Source organism: Solea solea, chromosome 18 (assembly GCF_958295425.1).
Source record: "Solea solea chromosome 18, fSolSol10.1, whole genome shotgun sequence".
Classification (NCBI taxonomy): domain Eukaryota; kingdom Metazoa; phylum Chordata; class Actinopteri; order Pleuronectiformes; family Soleidae; genus Solea; species Solea solea.
The window spans coordinates 15,476,928-15,499,179 of NC_081151.1; the positions used below are offsets into that span (position 1 = coordinate 15,476,928).

Below are 22,252 nucleotides of genomic sequence, written 5' to 3' on the forward strand. Positions count from 1 at the left end.
TTGTAAAACCCGTTGTAAAAGTACAATTCCACGAAATGCTCCACAGTCCTCATTTTAACAACTCTCCTGTTCTAAAACAACAAGGTTAGAATATTACGACTTTAATCTTGTAACTTTACAACTTTATTCTCATAAATTTACGACTTTATACTCCATGTCTGTGTAAGAAATTTTTTCTAAATGTGGCCCTAATACTCAATATTTTTTATTGAAAGGTTCGTCTCTGTGTTTTTGCCCTGCGATGAACTGGTGACCTGTCCAGGGTGTCAGCTGGTGTTAACACTTATGAGAAGGTGTTATAAAGTGTTAGACAATGAATTAATGAACAACAATAATATTAATAATAAGTTTAATCTATCTGGGTGAATTTTAAGATGCCTGACGAAATTCAAAGTTTTTGAACCGACATCGTTTAACCTGGTGTCTCACCAAATCTAACATTTGGCTGCTTGTTTATTCTCGCTCTACACCCTTGGTTCTCAACCTGTGGTAGGTGCACCACCAGTGGTACGCAACCTTTCCCTGGTGGTACTTGAAAATCAGAAATACTGTTCTTCTGTTTATACCAAGGTATGTGATCAGAGTAGAGGTGAAGAATTTTGAACGTGCGTAGAAATTGAAACAAATAAGAAAAAAAATAATAATAATTAGAGTCACCTTATCTCTCGCTCCATCTTGATCTAATTTCACTATACCAGTGTGTGAGGTATATGTGAGGAAGAGGAGGATCATGAGAGAGCAAATTATCTTATTGGGAATAAATCTGTCCGTAGCTGACTTTCCTTGGTTTATTTACACCACTGTATTTTAACGTTGGCGATAATGGTGTTGCACTGAAAGCTCAATATTTTCTCAGGTGGTAAAGTTTGACAACCACGGCTACACGAAGGCTTTATAACAAATGATAAAAGACACTGGGTGAACGTAATGTACTGTTGTGCATAATGGGAGATTACATTCAGCTTGCCATGCGTTTCCTGTAAGTCTTGAACCTTGAGTCACAAGTCAAGTCACTGATGGTGTGATTTAAGAGCAACTCATCTCTAGGGGACAAAGGAGTTCCTGATCTGCTGCTACCTCATGTGGTAATTGTATCACTTAGTTAAATCTGAATAAAGATCAAGTGAAAAATTAAACAAAAAGTGTAAAAGTGAAATTTAATAATTTCAAAGTCACAAAATAACACATTAACTAACACATTAACTTACTAATGGAGGCAGATCCAATATATCATTACTTTTATTATCAATGAAATAAAATGATACATTTGGTGAGTCTTTTGTTAAGGGGCTGAACTCTCTTTTTCTCTTGTGTCCCCACTAGTAGCCATGATTTCACTTAGTGTGAATGTCTCATGTGGTTCTTGGCTATGTGAGACAGCAGGGGGCGCACACAGAACAGACATGCAGGTTCTCTGTGTCAGTACCACATACATCCACACTTCAAGTACCTGAAAGTAAGAAAGAGGGTTTGTGTTTTCACATTGTTGATTCAGATTAGCAGCCCCCTGCATTAGCCCTTCGAAAATACTACAATCTCATCTTAAATGTCCTAACAAAACTAAAAAGACAATATTTACTGTACTGTGCATGTGCTCCACATCTACAGTGTGCTCTTCAGCCATGTTTCGATCTCATCCTTGTTTTTCTTCAACCATTCAATGTTGTTCCTCACTGTTTCCAGTGCCTGCTGCCTGGGCATCTTCCCAGCACCGGCATCTGGTGTTAGACTGAAGAAATGCTCCATCTATTAGACCAACATGGAGAAACATGTTACAAGAAACATGCCACTCAACTTAGCCACTCAAATGTAGGTGAGGCTTCAATCCATGAACAATAACCTTGAATGATGAATATAGTGACACAATGGTGTGAGCACAGTCTCAGTAGTAGGATAAATATTAATCAATTAATGATAATTTAAACTTTTTAATGGATCAAATCTGTGTAAACTGGGGATCTCCTTCTGTCTCCTTCACTTTATTAGTTGTTTGTACAAGCTGGTAGTTTATTGAGTTTAGTAAATAAATTAAAGACAGAGTTGTTCTTCCAGCTGTAAGAGAGAGCCAGTCTAGTAAGACAATGATGGCTCCCAAAACTGTCACATGCATTGTGATAACGTGGTCTTGTTTGTGAGCATGTTAATTACTATATCAACTAGATTCTACTAATAGATACAGTATCTACTATATCTATTTGTAGAATCTCCAATCTAGCATAGACAGTGCTCATAAATCTGTGTGAAACCAACACTCCTGGTGAACAAGCATTGCGCGTTCCTGTGCTCTGGAGGTGTGGCTTCAGAGGAAAGTCTTTGTAACTCATGATATGCATAAAATTACAAAGAAAAGAAAACACAATAAATACAAAATTGTATCATCATGTAGTATATGAAAAATATTGCATATTTTGTGATTTTTTTATGTTCAAAATTGTTCAGTTTCATTTGATATAGCTTAAAAAATGTTGTTTGTACATAAGGTGAAGACGGTTATTTATTTAAAGGTTGCATAAGGATAATTTGATCCCCTGTTTTTATACTGACGTTGAAACTTACAACGTGTTTTGTTGGGATCTGGTGATAAACATGTAGATTTTTTTTCTGGATTTAAAGAGCAGGGCCATTGGAAATAACATTCACACTCTCCATTGTTACATATTAGGCCTTTGAAACTATCTATAACTATAGATATTATAACTATATGCAAAATAAATAGAAGGAAGAAGAAGAAGAGAAAAAGTATGTACTTCAAACTTAACTCAAAGCCATTAAAGAATGTACAAGTGGCACTAATGCCAGTGCTAACCTTCCACAGCTGGACTTCTGTGTTGTATGTGGTGGTGATTTGATTAAGTAGACGACCAAGGTTCCTGTCATTGATGGTGTACCTGTTAAGAAAGAAAATTCATTATTTATTGGAGGGTTTAGATGTGTGTGACCCTGTGCCATGGTTGTACTAGCCATTAAACATAGTGACAATTACATCTTAGGGAAAGTCTGTAAGAGCATAATGGGAAGCAGAGCCTTCACTTACCAGGCTCCTCTCCTGTGGAACCAGCTCCCAGTGACCCACCCTCACACATACCTCAGGCACTGGTATAGTAATATTAGATTAAGATCTCTCTGTATTTAAAGTTATACTTTAAAGTTAGAGACTTAAAAATACACTCAGGGCATGAATATGACTTAATTATAGGTCGTTAACCTTGTTATTTTTCTCCATAGTTTGTGTCTTTCTTTCCTTTCCTTTCTCTCTCTCGCTGTGTCCTCATCTTGCAGGTTGCAGGATCCAGATCCAGTTTTGAGGTTATTATTATTATTATTATTATTATTATTATTATTATTATTATTATTAATAATAATAATAATGACATACAAATCATATCACCATCATTATTGTGCTATAGTTGATATCAGTTGAATTTTTTATCAACAATTTCTGCTGCTGCTTGTATAAATGACATTGTAGTTCAATAAACGTGTCATCACTGTCTCAGAACTGTCCCGTATAAACTTATAATTTGTCTGTGACTTTGTTTATGTGCACTCCTCTGTGTGTGTATGTGTGTCTTTGTGTGTGTGTGCGCTGCGCTCTTCTGTGTGTATGTGTGTGTGTGTGTGCCCGACTCCAGTCAGATGACTCTCACTGGTGTGGCAGAATTGTGCATTTCCTTCTCAGAAAGTATTTAAGTTAAATTGCTGGTTGCTTAGACAGGCTTACAGGAGAACATTTTACGGGATCCCCACAGATCCAAAGAGATGGTGAAGGTGAATCGCTTCTATGAAACATGCTCACAGTGAGCAGAAGAAGATTTAGCGACGGGAACAAACACAAGCAAAGTGATTTTGTGGGTAACGCTCAGTAAATAATGGACTCATTCTGACTGACATACAAGTCTGTGACGATAGCACAGCAACTACTTACATTACACTGCCTGTTGCTCATGCTAATGTTATGCTACTGTGGAGTTTGCATGCTCTCCTGGTGTGTGAGTGGGATTGGCTTGATCCCCCGTGACCGTCGTATGGAGGATAAAGTGGTAGACAATTTGACCATATTTCTGCTAAAACCAGGTGTATTACCACGTTGCTATAACCAAACAGTGACCAGTTACCTACATATGTCAGCTCTTTGCCTCATTGTACTGACCTGCTGACCAGATAATCCCAGTTCAGTGTGGTCCAGTCCCAGGCCATGCTCTGTCCCAGTGGGTTGTATGACACGTAGCGCACCACAGTGAACACATCCTGACTCCTCACCACACTCTCATTTTTCGTGGCCTCCAGGAGCCTTTAGGGCACAAAACACAGATGGTTTTCTTTCATCACAACCACAGACTACTGTGTTAGCATTGCCTTTGTCTATCCTGTAATAATCTGTTGCAAATATTGCTCTGCAGACAGAATAATACTGGCCCTGAATGAAAATGTAAAAAAAAATGTTTTAAATTACTTGAACAAAAGATCCACATCCCCCACGGAAGCCAGTCCATACAGAAGCTTGTCCTTCTCTTGAGCCAAAGTAGAATCTATGTACTTCTGGAACATTATCTTCCACTTGGCCTCACTGTTTGAGTTCTTCATGCCATATCGGTAAACCAGCAGCCTCAGGTTCACTGCTACGTCGCTGCAGGTTACAAGATCATGAAGGTTTTATGACCGTTTACCAATGATGAAAAGCAACAATCTGTGTGTGGCAGCTATAGAGCCACACACACGTTGACAATCAAAAGACAGTGTGTGCTGATACCTGAGACTTCCATCAATCCAGCTGTCAAAAATACGGGAGGCTTCAGCCAGAGCCTTCTCATCTCCCATCTGACATGCAATACTGAGCACGGTTTCCCTCAGTAACCTGTCAATCACAAGTTGGATTGTCACTGAGACACGAAAAAATAGATTTGTACAATCATACAATATACAATTCATTTCTAGTGTACTGTACCTTTCTGTCTGTGTGCCTGTATCATCCCATCCATATTGTGTTGCGATTGCGTTAACATGGCCAAGAAAGAGTTTCTAAAAGAAATAGTGATTTGGATAATTATAACCACAATCTGTTTCATCCTATTCCTAGTATGAACATCACTCCTCTTCCTTAAAACAATGTTTATACTGTGGTTATAGCATAAACATATATTATATACATATATGTATATATATTCAATTCAATTCAATTTTAGAGGTGATTCCACTTTGTTATGATGTGTGAAAAGTTAAATGTGAGAGCTAATTAGCAGCATGCTTACCTGAAACATTTTGTAGAGATCACCTGACAGCATGTCCCGAACATAGGCGATAGAGGAGGCCACACGGTCCCACACTATGTAGTCAGTCTCATTGGTCAGGTACATGGTCAGATTGAAGGCATTACCATAATCTATAATGTCTGCCCTGGACAGTGACATGAAAACACCTATTACAGTCTTTGTATGTGATTGACCACATACAGTAGGGGTTCAGACATTGTGTGTGTGTGTGGGGGGGGGGGGGGGATCTTACCTTGACAGTGCAAAAACGTCATCAATATAACTTGTACGATCAGCTGCATCAAACACCTGTTAACGAGGAGATTAACACACATAACAACACAATATTAAAGCACAGACATAATACTATAGACAACTTATTTGTTGTTTTTGGCTTCTTTTCCCATCTGCAGGTATATGTGACACCTAGGCTGCAGGATCCAGATCCAGTTGTGAGGCTATTATTATTAGTAGTATTTTCATCATTATTATGCTATGATTGAAACTGATATCAGCTACTGTTTACATTAATTAAATTGTAATAATATGACAATATCGCAACTGATATTACCTTGCCTACCTCTTTCCTTTGCCCCCCCACCAACCTTTCTGTCGTCCACCTCTTCTCTGCCCCCAATTTTTTCCTTTCTCCCTGCAGATGCTGCACAGGTTTGAGTGCGGTTCTGTCAGAAATTTCTTCTTCTGTTTAAAGCAAGTTTTTTTTCTCTCTCCACTGACGCCTGGTGTTTGCTCATTAAGTGAAATGTTGGTTTTCTCTTTGTAAAATGATAAAGATTTTGTAACAGTAGCTCAATGGTAGAGCAAGTCATCTTTCAGCTTGTATAGGTTGTAGTTTCAATTCCTGGCTCTGCTAGTCTACATGCCGATGTGTCCTTGGGCAAGACACGTAACCTTAGTGAATGGGTGTAAATGGCAAAAACTCTGGTTTAATGCAACTTTTAGTGGTTAAGACTAGAACTAACCCTAACCTAATTCCAGTCCCAATCCCATCTGACAAAGGGCCAAAGGCGGGGTACACCCTGGACAGGTCCCAACACTAACTATTTAGCATAATCATTTTTTGCGTAGTGTCACTTAAATAAATGCTCTCAGCACCTAAAGAGCAATGTTCCATAAACTGTATTAAACTATAGATAGATGTTCATTTATATATATAAAAAAATATATCTTATTTAAACAAATCATAGAAATCATTTGATAAACATTATTTTTCTCCATATATGAATATGACATATTGACTTGGGTTGATATTTATATATCACTTTTTTAAACAATGTTAAAACTTGTTAAACACAATGTCTTAGTTTTTCTCTCAAATAAATAAATAAAGTGACAGCTCTACCTTGTGGTTGCGCTTTAGTTGTTCACTGATAGTGTTCCACATATGCACATCATGGTTGACTCTGTAGAATCCTATGTGGTCGTTGTTGACCTTCAGCAGACCGTCCACTGTGGGTGTGTAGTTACTGATGACATGCTCTGAAAATCAGCACAGTCTGTGTCAGTGTGTGATATATGTTTGGAAAATATTATTTTCTGAACATCATCACACATTACTTATTATAATAATAATAATGATACCATTGCTGCTCTTGTCAAACATGGTCAGCATTGCCTTGTTGCTTGTTACAGACTGCCATTTTACAGGAATGGTCCACTTGTACCTGTGACAAAACACAGTCAATATAATTAAGGCTGTGATATACAAAAACAAAGTAAAATTTGAATGTCGGTTAAAGTGTAACTAATATTTTCAGGTGTAAACCAATGTATATGTGTATCTAGTGAAGTGAAGTATAACATTTTGCCATTGACTTTCTTAGTCCATGCTTGCATCACTGGTACAAGCTGTTGTCATCTTCTTGTCTCATCATTGTGAGGCTCCTGCTGTCGCTCATCTTTCTTTCTCCATCTTTTGAACTGCGGTGTGAGCGATTGAATGGCTTGTCTCACTGATTTCGCCCCCTCCACTACTCTACACTCTATCTTCCTCCTCTATCCCTTACTCTTACTTTTTGGTTTTGATAGGTCTCTGCGGACCGCATCTTTGAATATTTCACACTTAACGACCGCTAATCAAATGTCAATTAAATTGTATAGCATGAAATACGTTCAAGTACACAGCTGATTTTCTGGTCCACATGTGTTTTGTGGATTCAGAGAGGGCATATGTCCAGTTCCCCAGGGATGCTCTGTGGGAGGTGCTGCAGGAGTATGGAGTATGGGCATGCCCGAATCAGAAGGCAGCCCCAGGGCAAATACAGGACACGCTAGAGAGATTATATCTCTCGGTTGGCCTGGGAACGCCTTAGTGCCCCTCCGGGAGAGTTGGTTGAGGTGGCTGGGGAGAGGAAGTTCTGTGCCTCATGGCTGAGACTGCTGCCTCTATGACCCAGGCCCGTATAAGTAGTAAAAATTGGTGACAACTAAACTCAAATATTGTGCTGTTTCAACTGCTCCAGTGTGTGCATCCTGCAAATACTGCACATAGTCTTGGACCAATTATTAATGGTAGTTTTGACCTGTTATTTGCATCTCTTACTCAAGAGGTGAAGGGGGCATGCTAGCATTGGCTTTAGGATCCAGGAGGAAACGACTCTGTGTCAGTTTGGCATCAGTCTCTGACACAGACACATCAAGCACAGGATAACCCATCTGTTTGGTCCATGTGTCCATGACCTCTGCAACTGGCAAGCCACTCACCTAGATACACAAAGAGGACACATGGCTAAAGTTCAGAGAAAATTCACAGACAGAACTTAGAGGAAAAACATTTTGGGAACTTTGCCTTTGTCTATTATATCTGAGAGTGAGATTTTCAGAATAATTTCATATTTCATGTCTGTGTGTAAGGCTGTGTTTATACTGCATATTGTAAATGACCCAATATCACAGCCTTCACTCCACGGTTGCATGAAACTGCGGTGACTTTGTTTTACAAACACACAAACAAGTAACTTGTAAGTTGCTAAATCAAACACTAGAATCCATCCACCCATTATCTACCTCTTTATCCTCAACCGGAGGGTGCCGTGCCAATCTCAGCTGACATAGGGCGATAGGCGGGGTCAGTTAATTAAAAATACTTGTTTAGTACTTCCTCCATGACCAGAGCACAGACCCTGTCTGATACAGTCATTGGTCTGAAATACAGCGGCAGGGTTTGTGATGCTGCTCGCCGGTCGCGACCAGACTCCTCTATTAAATATTGAGATTTTAGACATTTCCCCAGTAGTTGTTGGAGATCGACCCACATTTTTAGGATTGTTAAGTCTTTTTAACTTATCTACAGTTTTGCACTGTTCGGCTTGATTTCTGTGTCGGACATCTCTGTGACCAATCAGTGGCCGGCAGTCTGGCAATGTCATGCATAGTACCTACTCAGCATGCTTGGAATCTCGCCAGAGCAGGTCCTAAAAAAAGTATCAGGTACTATGCTAGTGGAAACGCAACTTATCCATGCCGAGGCGAGTAGAGTCGACGGAAACATGGAAACAAATGTGTCGATCTGTTACAGTGAACATTCTGAGGAGTGTGTTTTTTGACAGAAGTGGTTTTCTACTATTTGTCAGACTGCAGATACAGTATGCCCCTTAAACACAGATATGACACATGATGCTCACATTCATAACCAAAGAAGATGTGCATTAGGCTCTGACAACTAATCTAGCCTTGCATGGAGAATTAGTATAAGTTCCAACATACATTGGCGAGAGATGCCCAGAAGTTGGCTGTTTTGGCATTCATGAAGTAGTAGTCTTTCAAATATTTCTGTTAGAGAAATGAAATAAACAGACAAACAAAAACAGGCAGTCATTACATCGACGTAGTACCTAAAATATAATTGAGTGTTAATTATATTTAATAAATTGTAAATCATTTCAATGTAGTTGCAGCAGAGTCTGACTTACTCGACAGCCATCTCTGAACATATCTTTGCCCATCCAGTCCTCCAGCATCCTTAGAATGGATGCTCCCTGAAAAGAAATGGATCATTTCCATTACAAAGTCTATTTTGTTGCATGTGCCTGTATCTCGTTGGTAATGAACCAGCCATCATACCTTGCTGTATGAGATGGCATCAAACACAGAGGTGATCTCTGCTGGAGTTGAGACATCAACAATGATTGGATGTGAGGAGAGGAGGGCATCATCCACCATTACAGGAAGGACATCACTGATGATCATGATGTCTCGCTGTGGACAAAGGGTGGACAGAAGGCTCACTTCAGAGTACAGAAAACTTTAAAGTGACAGTGTTACTATGCCGAGGCAACTCACCATGCCCCATGAAGGCTCAGCCTCCTCCACACCAATGTACTCAAAGAAACTGGCAAAGCCCTCATTCAGCCAGAGGTCATCCCACCAGTCCATGGTCACAATGTTCCCAAACCACTGGGAAAAGACGACGCAGCATAAGCATGTATGTGAGATTTTTACTTCTTAGATGCCTTAGATGGGAAATAATATCATAACACAGTATCCAGCGGCATCTAAGACATATAGAAAAGACACAGGCTCCCCATGGACATCTCTTGCCAAGGCAAACTCATGTGGTGGCAGCTTACCATTGCATGATGAGGAGCGAGTGGGAGCAGACAGGGGGAACTCTTGCAAAAATATTCTCAAGGTAATTATTAAAGATCCTAAAAGTAAAATAAATCCTTTAATTTAATTGTATTTATTCTGGCTGAGAATGTTTCATGGTTTAAAAATCACCCAACTCTAACATAACTTTTTAAAGAGAAAGAAAGAGAAAAAACCAAGATCAAGCCATTTGAAAGTGGTTTAAAATGGAATTCCACTCTGAAATTTACAGCTGTGTCCAAGTACTCTTTTTTTCCAATAAAATATCAAAGGGATGGACCACACATTGATGACATCAATATCAAGTATGACTCTGGTTATTAACAGTAGTTACTATAGCCACTCATAGTAAATATCCTGATTGTTGCGTCTCATTTCCAGTCAAAGATTGAGCAGCATCTTAAAGCATCGATTTTTAGGAGCTTTTCCTGCCAACGTGGCACTTTGAGCAAACCGAGTCAAGTGACATCCAAAGCCTTCAATTCTTCAAAGCCTAATGTGATGCTACAGATTTACAGAAACTGCAAACCACTGCTGGAGAAAGTCTCGTTCTCGCTCAGATTCCACATAAAACAAAGTATGGAATATAGTATCTGAAGCTCTTTGCTGCTTTTTACTGTTTTGTCATTGTTTTGCTCTGGGTCGGTGCGTTTCTATGTGGCAACGTTTGGCCAGTGTGTCCTTTAGACAATGACAGTGACGGGGAGGTGGGACAACCGGGTTATAGGCAGGTATCAGAAGCTGCAGTAATGACAGTCATGGCATTACGATATAGGAACATCCTCTCCCTCTAAACTGCCCTTTGATTCTTCAGTCTCATGCAATGCTACCTGTTTAGTAGCTGCAAACAAGGTCTAGAAGTCTAGTTCTCTTAATTATGCTGATTGATTGGAGTAAATGCTACAGCATAATGAGCATAATGACAATTCAGTTTCAGACTTTTGGCCCTGATCTGGAGTGCCATGACCTGAGGGGGCGGAGAATCATGAGTGACAGGATGACACAGAAGCTCAGGGCATGCCCCAGTCATGTTGCGTTCAGGGATCGTGGGTACATTGATGCATAGGACTCAACATCTTTAATACACTGTATTCACCTGATTAGCAGCAAATAAAGTGATTCTCAAGACATTGTGAAGTTTAACAATCTTTTTAGACTTTGGCAATTACCAACATATAAAAGCCGTAAAATATATCCGATGGTAAAGTTTACTGCTTTTGGAAGTCATGCTTTTGGACGTCAATGCATCCCAATATCGCAGATTGCAACAGGGGATATCTGCAGGCAGAGGTGCGCATGTGAGAATGCTATTTGCAGATGACCTCATCTGTGTAAAATTATATTAAATATCGTCATGCTGGGGGTGGACAGGAGAAGTGGATGCGAACTGGCAATCTTGCTGTAAGGCAACAGTGTTTGCCATTTGTGTGTGAACATCCTCTCAACTCGGCCTCTGATTGGCTTAACAGTAAATTTTAATCATTATTATTTATGCGGTTGTCCCGCCCCCCTCACCAAATAAAATAAAAGAAAAAAAAACTTTGCAACTCCTACGCAGCTGAGAGAGCCTGGTCAGACGTAAACAGCTTCAATGAGCTTAATTAGATTAGATTAGAGATTTTGTGATATCATGTCTCACTTTACTTTACCGCTCTTGCGTTTATCCTTTATTACCCACACATGCAGCTAACGCTGGGGACACATGACACAGCGTTCATTGTCGTTAATGATTTTGAAAAGACTTTGAGTACACATTAACAAACTGGTTTCAGCAGATTTTTTTTTTATGACGACTGAAACACATGATGAAGGATCACAGACTACATGATTTGTCAAACCAACTGACGTCAACTGAACGCATCAAACTCTCATGAGCGCGACCATGTCAAGTTAAAAGAAATCATCGGCATTATTGTTTTGACTTCCTGTCGTCGTCGTCGTCTTCTAATGCTATTTCCTGTGTCCCACCTGTGTTTGTAGCTGGGTCGGTAGTTAGTACATCTAATTGTGTCCAGAGTTCAAACCAGAGTTGGGTCAGGTCTGTTACCCTCACACACTTGCCAGTGTTTACCCCTCACACTCAAACAGATTTCTGTGCCAAGTAGTCTGTCCCCAACTCGTGCTGACTGGTGCAATCCAACGACATTTCAGTTTGTATTGTGCAGTAAGCAAACAAATGAACTCCTATCAATGTCTTACTGAGGCATCAACACAAGACTATTCGGTCATTATTGTTCCAGGAACTTTTGTTGGTTCATAAAACATTATTGACTACCTTGAGGTGTCTTATCTTTGGAAGGAAAAGTGCATGCATCATACATTATATAAAAAAAAAACTTTGAACAATAACTCAGGAAGCTTTTGTAGTCTTGAACTCTGAACTCACATTTTACTGCTCTTTAGTGAAATAAAGATAAAATCATCAAAGAATTACCAAGCAACAGTGACTTAGCCTGATATATTGTCACATGAGACTAAATTGCAACATGACCGTAAAACTATAACAATAAGATAATATAGTCTGTTTTATTACCTCCACGAACGAGGTTTTTTTTTGACTGCGTTTGTTGTCTGTGAGCAGCATAACTCAAAAAGTAAAAGCATTTAGGTGATGGCCTGATTAAACTTTTAAAGTTTTTAAAAATTAAATTAAATTAAATTAAATTAAATTAAATTAAATTAAATTAAATTAAATTAAATTAAATTAAATTTAATTTAATTTAATTAAATTAAATGAAATTTAATTAAACTGACTATGTATTAATACTATATACAACTACATTAAAACTGAATCAAACATTTGACTGGATGATGGGAGTCGTAGTCAAAGAAAAATAGGATATACTGGTATAAATACTTGCTACTACACACACAAATATATAAAGTAATATTTCTGATTGTGGTAATTTTTTGGGTGTAGAGATTTACCAGCTTTTATTGTAATATGTATATATTTAGACAGTGGTACCTGGTGCACCAGCTCATGGGCAATAACACTGGCCACTCGCTGCTTGTTATAGGAGGAAGACTGCTTCTCATCATACAGTAGGTTGGTCTCCCTGTAAGTGATGAGGCCCCAGTTCTCCATAGCACCAGTACCAAAGTCAGGGATGGCTATCTTATCTGGAATAAAACAGAATAGAAGAGAAGTTCTTGATTAACTACAATATTACAATCAACATTAGGAGGTCTTCACATAAGACTCCAGCAACAGTCCTTTTATTGGGCACCCTGTTGACCCAAGATTTAGAGTGTCCAATTAACCTCTACATGTCCTTGCTGTGTGCATGCAACAATGCTAGCCACTGCTATGTCTTGTGAATCTAGTTTTTCCATTCTTGACCCAAAATCTATAAGAAAGGGTAAACAAAGATGTTCATTTTCAATTTTTTACATAAATAATAACATAAATTGTACACTGTACATATTGGCCCCTTAATAGTATACTGTATTTGAAGCACTATATTTCACTTTTCAGTGTATTGTTTGTATTCCATAGTATTTTTGATTATATATTGTAGATTACCACCTGTCATGTAAATAAGCTAAACCTTAATTTCCTTTCTTATTCTTTCACTGCTAGTAAAACATGGAAAATATTTGGTTTGATCGCTGCCTAATGTAACCTAATCTGCATGTTTTTGGAGACTCACCACATCCATCATGCCTATATATCGACAGAAAAATATGATCATGTAAGATGGTCATGTCACTATGAAGTCAGAAATACATATATCATATAACATAGAGAGGAGAAGTAAGTGTATTCTGCTTACAGATATAATCAACAACTTAAATTAGATTAACCAATCACTCATCGAGATCGAAAGAATAAAAATGTTAAATATTACATACAAAGTATGTATTGTCTCTCCAATGTCTTGTATTCTTTGTGTGCTGATAAGTGCTCATTCATTAGGGCTGTTTAAGGCCATTAACAGGGACTTTTAGATTTGTTATTCTTGTTCGTAAAAACTCTGTGACCCCAAACACAAAGCCTATCATTCACTGTGATCACTGAGGTGGAAATTAGACACAGACACACTCATGACAAATGACACAAGGCAACTGAATGGCTTCGCCCATAATGACGTGCTATTGTGTTTATTGTCTGACTCTTCTGCGCTAAACTGGCAACCCGTCCAGGGTGTACACCTTTCACCCCATATACACATATATTGTTTTTCTCAACGCTAAAGAGGAAATTCAGAAGCCTAGTTCTCTCTCAGATTTACATTAAACTGGAAGCTTTGCATGGAATTATAAGTCTAGACTGACAAAAACATGTTGCCTACCCCAGGTTTAACAAAGTATAAATCAGTACAAAAAACAAATTATGTTAAAAAAAAAAAAGATATGCATTTGAAAACTTACCCAGTTTGGAGATGGAATAGTCCATTTTGAAATATTCTTCAAAGTAATCAAAGATGATTTTGGTTGTGTTTGCTGCATACTCTGCAGTTTTTAACTGCGTTGGCTGGGCATAGATTCTCAACTGCAAAGTCACAGGGAGAAAAAACACACAGTACATTTGGCAGTATACATCAGCTATGTGGTGGCACTGATTGTGACCCACGATGGTGAACTCACAGGAATTCCTCGAGCTGAAGTTCTTTCCACAAAGCCAAACTGGTGCACTGCAAAACATACCAAATAGGTACTCATTGGGACAGACTTCTCAAAGGAGGTCTTCAGCTTATTGCTAAGCAATTGTTGAGGGGAGCCCTAGAGAGGCAGAGAAAATCAAGGTTAATGGGTTACTGTGGATGTCAATCGGCCTGTATTGGGTGGATCCTCTGGCCCAGAAACACAGGCACAAGATTGATTCCTCTACTTGTTGGTATTCACAGTGTTTGCTCTGCACTGGACCACCTCTGTCTGTGTTTTCCCCATCTGTTTGAGAGTTTGAGAAACCGTACTTATCTACGTACATCACAACATGGGCAAGGAAAACCGAGCCGAAATAACGAGTTGATTTTCTTCTTTCTTCTTTGTGGTTTCCTCTACAATGAAACTCTTGGCTAACTTATGATAGCTCGTCAGTCAAAATCACTTGAATTGACGTGAATAAAAGGCATTTGTGTATAGCAAGGTCATTATTTGGGACCTGAAATGTGAATGCAGGATAAGGCAAGTAAGTGCAGCGAAGAGGATTTCAGGCAAAAACAAATACAGTCCTAGAGTTCATTGTCATCTCTTAACTCACATTGTTATTCAGACTGTAAACAAGAGAAAGCAAATGGGAACTTGACCTCGATATCTGTCTATTTGGGAAGCCTCAAATACAGGAGTCATTGCCCCAGAGAGGCTAATTTATCTTCAGACAATAAAGCTGATGTGGTTCTGGAAAAAGAGTAGGAGTATCTTTTTTTTCTACTGTGTTGCAGGAGTTTCCCAATCATTTTGACCACAATGACTGAACAGCAGTTGTTCTATTTCTGATGGAGCTGAAAGTAAATCTAACACAAAAGTCAAACACTGTATGAAGATCAACAGATAATTCTTAAATTTTTATGAGAAAAATATTAATTAAATACAATAGAGTAGGTTCTGCTTTCTACAAATTTTGGGGCCATAGTGTACTCTCTTGAGAAATGTTTAATGTACACCACCGCAAGTACTCCAGCAGTTAAAACATTGAAATAACATGATTTCAGAATGACTGAAATCTAGGGTCATACATTCTGTGTCTCTATGCTGAAGCGGTTCACTAGAGTCTGTGTGAGGTCAATTTCATTATCCACACTTAGATAGACTAACTGCACATGTTCTATGCTCCTCAACACTTTCCAAGAAACAACAAACACGTTGGAACTTGCTTGAGGTCATGCGAGGAGATCCACCAATACAAACACTGGTACAACAAGTGCTCAAAGACTACAAGGAAATACAAATGAGCGTGAACTTCTGGGAGGAAATACTGCCCCAAGATGTTGCTAAGATATTACTAGCATAACAACTGATATACAGTATCGTTGACTTGAGTCTTACCTGCAGTGGCATGTTGGACAGAGCGTTATAGTCTGAATCATGAATGATGGAGATGTTGTATGTGGCCTTCTTGTTGGGTTCGTCGAAGCAGGGAAAAGACTTGCGGGCATCTGTTGGCTCATGATCGGTTGCAGCAATCTTCCTGTGATCAAATAAAGGTCAGGATATGTTTGAGACTAGAGGCTTTACATTTAAAGACAGTTGCACATTAATTGACTATATGCATGGTCTCTTCCCGCTTTTCAATAATCCATCACAATTATTTCCGGTAAGCTGTCAGCCTAAAATGCAGACATGTTCTACTTTTGGTGTCTGCAGGAGTTACCCACAGCATCTATATCAGAAATTGTAATCGCTAATATTACCTTGCAATGTCCAGGTTTCCCCTTGGTGACAAATTACAAGTTAAGGAGCTGATTTATATTGTTAGTGGAAGTTGTAAGTGATGTTCTATGCATATAGTCAATTGCGACGCAATATATATAGTCATTTCAACACAACCCCTCTTTGAGAGAAACTTTCTCTACAGTCTGGTTTGACAACCTGCTAACACAAGCAGCTTTAGTCATTGTTTTATTAGGCTCACATAACAGATGTGCCACTAATGTATAATGTTTAAAATTCAAACCAAGAACAAGATATGCATTTCTATTATTTACTGTTTGAATTCCCTCCTATTGTGTAGACGACCTTGAGTCTGGATGATGGGAAGAAGGTTGCGATGAGACCTAGTGTTGTAGTACTCGAGATCGGTCTTTTTGAAGGTCTCGGACAAAGCGGACTCGGGATTTTATTTCAAGACCGGTCAAGACCACAACTATGGGGATATCAATAAATTGCCTGTGCATTTTTTGGTTAACTTATTAATATCATTACTGATGATTTTGCGTAAATCGTATTGCTTCGGGTACAACCAATAACTTGACTCATTTATCATTTGAAATTTTTGTCACCGTTAACGGCTGTCACCCCTCCCGCCCCCTTTCACACGCCCCCCACAAAAGTGCATGTGAGTGACAGGAGACGAGGCTGTGAGAAGATGTCAGCCAACTCATCTATAATGAAATTTGGTTACCTGAACCACAAAGACTTTATGTGCATAAATACCTCTGAAAGAAAACACAGCACAACGTGTAAATTCTGCAAAGCGAGGCTAACGGTCTTGGTCTTGTCTCGGTCTCGACACCTCAAAGTCTTGGTCTTGTCTCTGTCTCGATAAAGCCCAAAGTATCAAGACGTCATCCAGGAGTGCAGGGAGAAGGGGTAGCAAACAAGATGTTTCCTGTGGGGTGTAGAGATTTCCCTGCACAGTCTATGTGGACAGCGCTCACTGCACTTGAAATATCAGTGAGCATGCGGAATGCAGTTGTGCGCAGGTGTGGAGAAGCATCTTCACCTCTGGCATAAACAGGAGGAGAGATTTTGCCACCACTGTCGACCCTGCCAACTATGGTAAAGATAAGCTAACATTTATTGCAGTCATTACAGTCTTCGCGTAAAGTATAAGGCTGAATGAAATGTTCTATGGCTCAAAGGGCAAAAGATAGTGCATCATAAAATACAACATAAAACAGGACTACTAAAGATAGGTGTGATGCATGTGACTACAGGGAGACATGTGCACACAGTAAAATAACATGGAGTAATGATGGTATAATGAATGGCAATGGATGGTATAATGCTGATGCACTCTGCCTCATTTAGTAAGATTTTAACAAATTTGAAATTATTGATGTAGACTTTATTAGGTGGGCCTTTTGTAAAATCAGTTTTTTCTTGTGTCCCCACTGCCTGTAGTCTCATGGTAGTTCTCAAAATGGCACCACAAGTTCCAGAGAAACTCCTCAACACATTTGCAGTATAATCCAGATTTCTGCTTTCAGTTGATGGTAAATAGTTTGCATTTATAAAGCATTTTTCTAGTCTTGATGACCACTCAAAGCTGCTTTACACTATAGTTTCGCCATTCACCCTTTCACCCATTCACCCACACTACAGTGCATCTATGCCACGCATTTTCTATCACTCATCTTTCAAACCCATTCACACGCTGCCAGCATAGCTTTCAAGTGTCTTGCCCAAGGACACATCAGCATGTAGACTAGTGGAGCTGGGAATCAAACTTGCTTTGAACGTATAACCCATTGTAATAAACAAAGTTCACAATTAGAATTAGTTTTCATTTACACACACACATTGGTGGTAGTGAATTTAACCCATCCTTTTTTACACCAGTACTGACCACATACAAAACAAGTGCAGTAGCAGAGCAGTGAAGTGTCAGTGATTGGTTAAGTTGCAAGGGCAATACCCTTCTACTTGGCCATGGGCTGCCACACTAAGGTGACCTCTAGAAGTGTCAAACTTTGCCCCGTGGTAGGTTCGACCTTCAAATTACAGTATAGACCACTGCAGGTGACTCCTCCACCCCTGCCGTGTCTACACCAACATCAACTTGGCTGCCTTCCCTCTGCTGTCACCTCATCAACCCCCTGTCTCTAACAACTGAAGAGGTGGGTGCTGTGCTCAGGAGGCTTCAGCCAACGAAGGCGGTGGGACCAGATGGAGGCTCCTGAAGAACTGTGCAGGACAACTAGCTGTCCCTCTTCAGAGGCTCTTCAATATGAGCCTTCGGATGGAAAAAGTCCCAGTACTCCGGAAGACTTCCTGTCTCATACCGGTCCCCAAACTATGGCAACCGGTGGAGCTGAATGACTTCAGACCAGTGGCTGCAGGTTGCTGAGGATCTTGACCCCTCCAGTTTGCATATCAGGAACACATAGGAGTAGAAGACATGGGTCTGTGCATGCTGCATCGGGCAAATTTCTACCTGGATATGCTCGGTTCATATGTGAGGATCATGTTCTTCGACTTCTCGAAGTACGTTCAACACCTTGCAACCCCTGATACTGTAGGACAAGGTCCTCGGTATGGGGATTGCTCCCTCCCTGACATCCTGGATCACACACTTTCTGACGGCCAGACCACAGTACGTCAAGCTGGGGAGATGTGTTTCTGGGACACTGGAATGCAGCACTGGGGCTCCACAGGGGACTGTTTTGGTTCTCCTTCTCTTCACACTGTACACGTCAGACTTTTGCCACAACTCTAAGTCCTGCCACATCCAGTATTCAGATGATACAGCTGTTGGCATGTGTACGCCGTGGACCGGAGAAGGAATACAGGGACCTTGTGGGGTCCTTCACTGACTGGAGTATGAGGAATGGCCTCCTCCTGAACACCACCAAGACCAAGGAACTGGTGGTGGACTTCAGGAGATCTAAAACACCATGCCAGTCAGTCTGCATTGGGGGAGTGGAGGTTGAGACTGTACAGTCCTTCAAGTATCTGGGGGTCTATTTATCCATCAAACTACAATAATCTATTAATAATCATTAAATAATAACAGTATCCTTGTAAAAAAAATCAGCGAAACTCAAGGTGCACTCGTCACATCCTCCTAAAGCTTTCCACTGTTTCACACAGTCCTCATGATTTCAGCCCCAAGGACAGTGAGCAGATTTCACACACTGATGAAGGACATGTGAAGTTACAGCTCAGGTTCAGACCTTGACAAGCGATGTGGGACCTGCTTGTCTGCTATTCCCATAGTTAAATATTAATATTAAGCTTCCCCAGTGTTGTAATGATTAGTGGTTTCTTCTTGTTTTCAACATGTTATAAATTATAATGATAACAAACAGAAAAGATTCTTTAGAATGGTCTCACAGAAAAATGTGAATGAAAAGTCGCATAATGTACACAACGAAACATTATTTTTCCATACGTGTCATAGCAAGTGATATAGTTCACAACGGTGTAAGCATGAGGAAGAGGGGTTGGTGTGTAATCAGTGGTGAGACATCAGTGAGCAGCAGAGCTCAGTGTACCACTGCAGCCACGTTATTAAGGAGCTAAAACATTGAACCTTTTCATAAAAGTGCTGCCCCAAAATTAAGCTGAACACTTTTTATTATAGGGGCCACACGGTGGTGTAGTGGTTAGCACTCTCGCCTTGCAGCGAGAAGACCCGGGTTCGAGCCCCGGTTGGAACAAGGGCCTTTCTGCATGGAGTTTGCATGTTCTCCCCGTGTGTGCGTGGGTTCTCTCCGGGTTCTCCGGCTTCCTCCCACAGTCCAAAAACATGCAATGTGGGGATAGGTAAATTGAACACTCTAAATTGACCATAGGAGTGAGTGTGAGAGTGAATGGTTGTTTGTCTCTATCTGTGTGTGGCCCTGCGATGGACTGGCGAACTGTCCAGGGTGTACCCCGCCTATCGCCCGATGTAGCTGAGATTGGCACAGCACCCCCCGCGACCCTCTGGCCGAGGATAAAGCGGTAGATGATGACTGACTGACTTTTTATTATAGGGCCACACGGTGGTGTAGTGGTTAGCACTCTCGCCTTGCAGCGAGAAGACCCGGGTTCGAGCCCCGGTTGGAACAAGGGCCTTTCTGCATGGAGTTTGCATGTTCTTCCCGTGTCTGCGTGGGTTCTCCGGCTTCCTCCCACAGTCCAAAAACATGCAATGTGGGGATAGATGAATTGGACACTCTAAATTGACCCTAGGAGTGAGTGTGAGAGTGAATGGTTGTTTGTCTCTATCTGTGTGTGGCCCTGCGATGGACTGGTGAACTGTCCAGGGTGTAGCACCCCCCGCGACCCTCTGGCAGAGGATAAAGTGGTATGATGACTGACATGACTGATTTTTTATTATTATTATCAGTATTATACTAGTTAGGTATATATTCTGCTCTTGTCACTCTGCTGTCTATTTGAATTTTACTTGCTTCGTTATTCCTTAGCATCCTCTTATTGGAGTGAAAGACTGAAAGACACCTATACTTGTATTGAAACCTCTCATCCTCATCCTCATCCCCATCCTTCACCCCCACCTGGTAACTGCTGTTAATACACACAATAAAAATCTGTTTAGTTTTATAGAAATATGACTTCTAGCAGGTAGGGATGACTTCCTCATGTCACTATCTTATTAAGAAAAAAGTGTAAAATCAAAGTCATTTCTGAGTACTTACTTAGTGCGACCCTCCTCAGTGTATATGACTCTGTAGAATCCTACCACAGAGCCATTGAGCCAGCCCTGGAAGTCCAGGCTAAGCACATACACCTCTCCTGGGGCAGTGACGGGCAGCATCTCTGCAGCCTCTACCACAACGTACTCCTGAGGTTTGTATTCAAAGCAGTGTTTCACCTGCAGCTCCTTCTGACCCCCCTGGCTGTTCAGCAGCTTCAGCCTGGGCACCGCACTGACAAACGTCTCCCTGATGTGGAGCCACAGATGGCGAGTGGGCTTGCTGACTTCCACGTGGATGTCCACGGTGCCCGTGTAGGTGTCGTCGCCAAAGTCTGGCTCCAGATTCAGGTCATAGTGGATGGGTTTCACGTAGCTGGGCAGACGGAAATTCTTCCAGTCTCCGTTGGAGTCAGTGGACGGCTTGCAGGGCCCTCTGCCCAGCGGAGGAGGCAGTGTGGGCCCTGCTGTGGTGCCTGGCGTGGTGAAGTCGGGGAGGATGGTAGTCGTGTGTGGCTTGGAGAGGCCCACCCCAAGGCCCACCGCCAAAGAGCACACCACCACCGTCACACAAATGATGACCACATGCATACCACGGATGCAGTAACGCTTCTGCTGCTTCTCCAAATCCATGCTGTCAACCATGGTAGCCTCCAGACCTCAGAAGACTAAAGCACAACTTTATTGAGTGAAAAGGTGTAAATCTGATCTGAAGCCAGAGCTCTTGGCTTTGGCTCCTGGGGTATTTCTATTCGCTGTGTGAGTGGAATCCAACACTTCCCTCTGTTGTGCTGTGGGTTGGAGAGAAGAAGGAGGAGGAGAAGTGAAGAGAGGGGAATCTGTCAGACAGTGTAGAGAATCTCACTTTGAGCGAGAGATTTATTCTTTCCTCGGCTCTGTGAACACGCCTCCTCCAGTTAAACATCTACAAATCTGTCTGCGAATCAACAGCAGAACTTTCAGTGTTTGTGTGAATGCATGGTCACTGGACATGAACTTAAACCTCTACATGCAAGTGGGTGTGTTCTTGTGTTTGTTACCTCTTTAGGACCTTTTCTGTCACAAACGCTGTCAGGACCAGTGGTCCTCATGGAGACCAAAACCTGGTCCTAATGAGGCAGAATGTAATTTGTGAAGAACTGGTTAAGTTCAGGACTAAGATTTAAAAATTGTGGTTGGGATAAGGTTCGAGTTAGACTAAAGGTTATTGTTACGGATAAAACTTTGTTCAGGACGTCCAAATGAGTACTGCAGTCAGTGCAGTGCTCTCAGAATAGCTGCACAAATCTGTGTGTGTGCCTGTATTCCAGGCATTACTCATCTTGTGGGGACCTAAATCTGTTTTCAAACTCATTATTGGGCCTTGTCT

General features: G+C 40.7%; 1 protein-coding gene across 3 annotated transcripts; it reads right to left on the minus strand.

Moving 5' to 3' along the window:
• Positions 1 to 1,140: 1,140 nt before the first annotated feature.
• On the minus strand, positions 1,141 to 21,730 carry enpep (glutamyl aminopeptidase). Of its 3 annotated transcripts, none has more exons than XM_058616040.1 (21): positions 20,888 to 21,730; positions 15,849 to 15,990; positions 14,448 to 14,582; positions 14,232 to 14,352; positions 12,826 to 12,980; positions 9,552 to 9,665; positions 9,333 to 9,467; positions 9,182 to 9,247; positions 8,976 to 9,041; positions 7,813 to 7,973; positions 6,852 to 6,934; positions 6,613 to 6,749; positions 5,503 to 5,558; positions 5,250 to 5,394; positions 4,946 to 5,019; positions 4,751 to 4,855; positions 4,454 to 4,627; positions 4,151 to 4,291; positions 2,807 to 2,888; positions 1,585 to 1,746; positions 1,141 to 1,450 (listed from the first exon to the last, which is right to left on the minus strand). In XM_058616040.1, exons 1-20 carry the CDS (start codon positions 21,526 to 21,528, stop codon positions 1,603 to 1,605), a joined length of 2,877 nt encoding a protein of 958 aa, XP_058472023.1. In that variant the 5' UTR covers positions 21,529 to 21,730; the 3' UTR covers positions 1,141 to 1,450; positions 1,585 to 1,602. The 3 variants fall into 3 exon arrangements, with proteins under 3 accessions (XP_058472023.1, XP_058472022.1, XP_058472021.1); XM_058616039.1 differs by having other exon boundaries at positions 1,580 to 1,746; XM_058616038.1 differs by having other exon boundaries at positions 1,141 to 1,746.
• Positions 21,731 to 22,252: the final 522 nt, after the last annotated feature.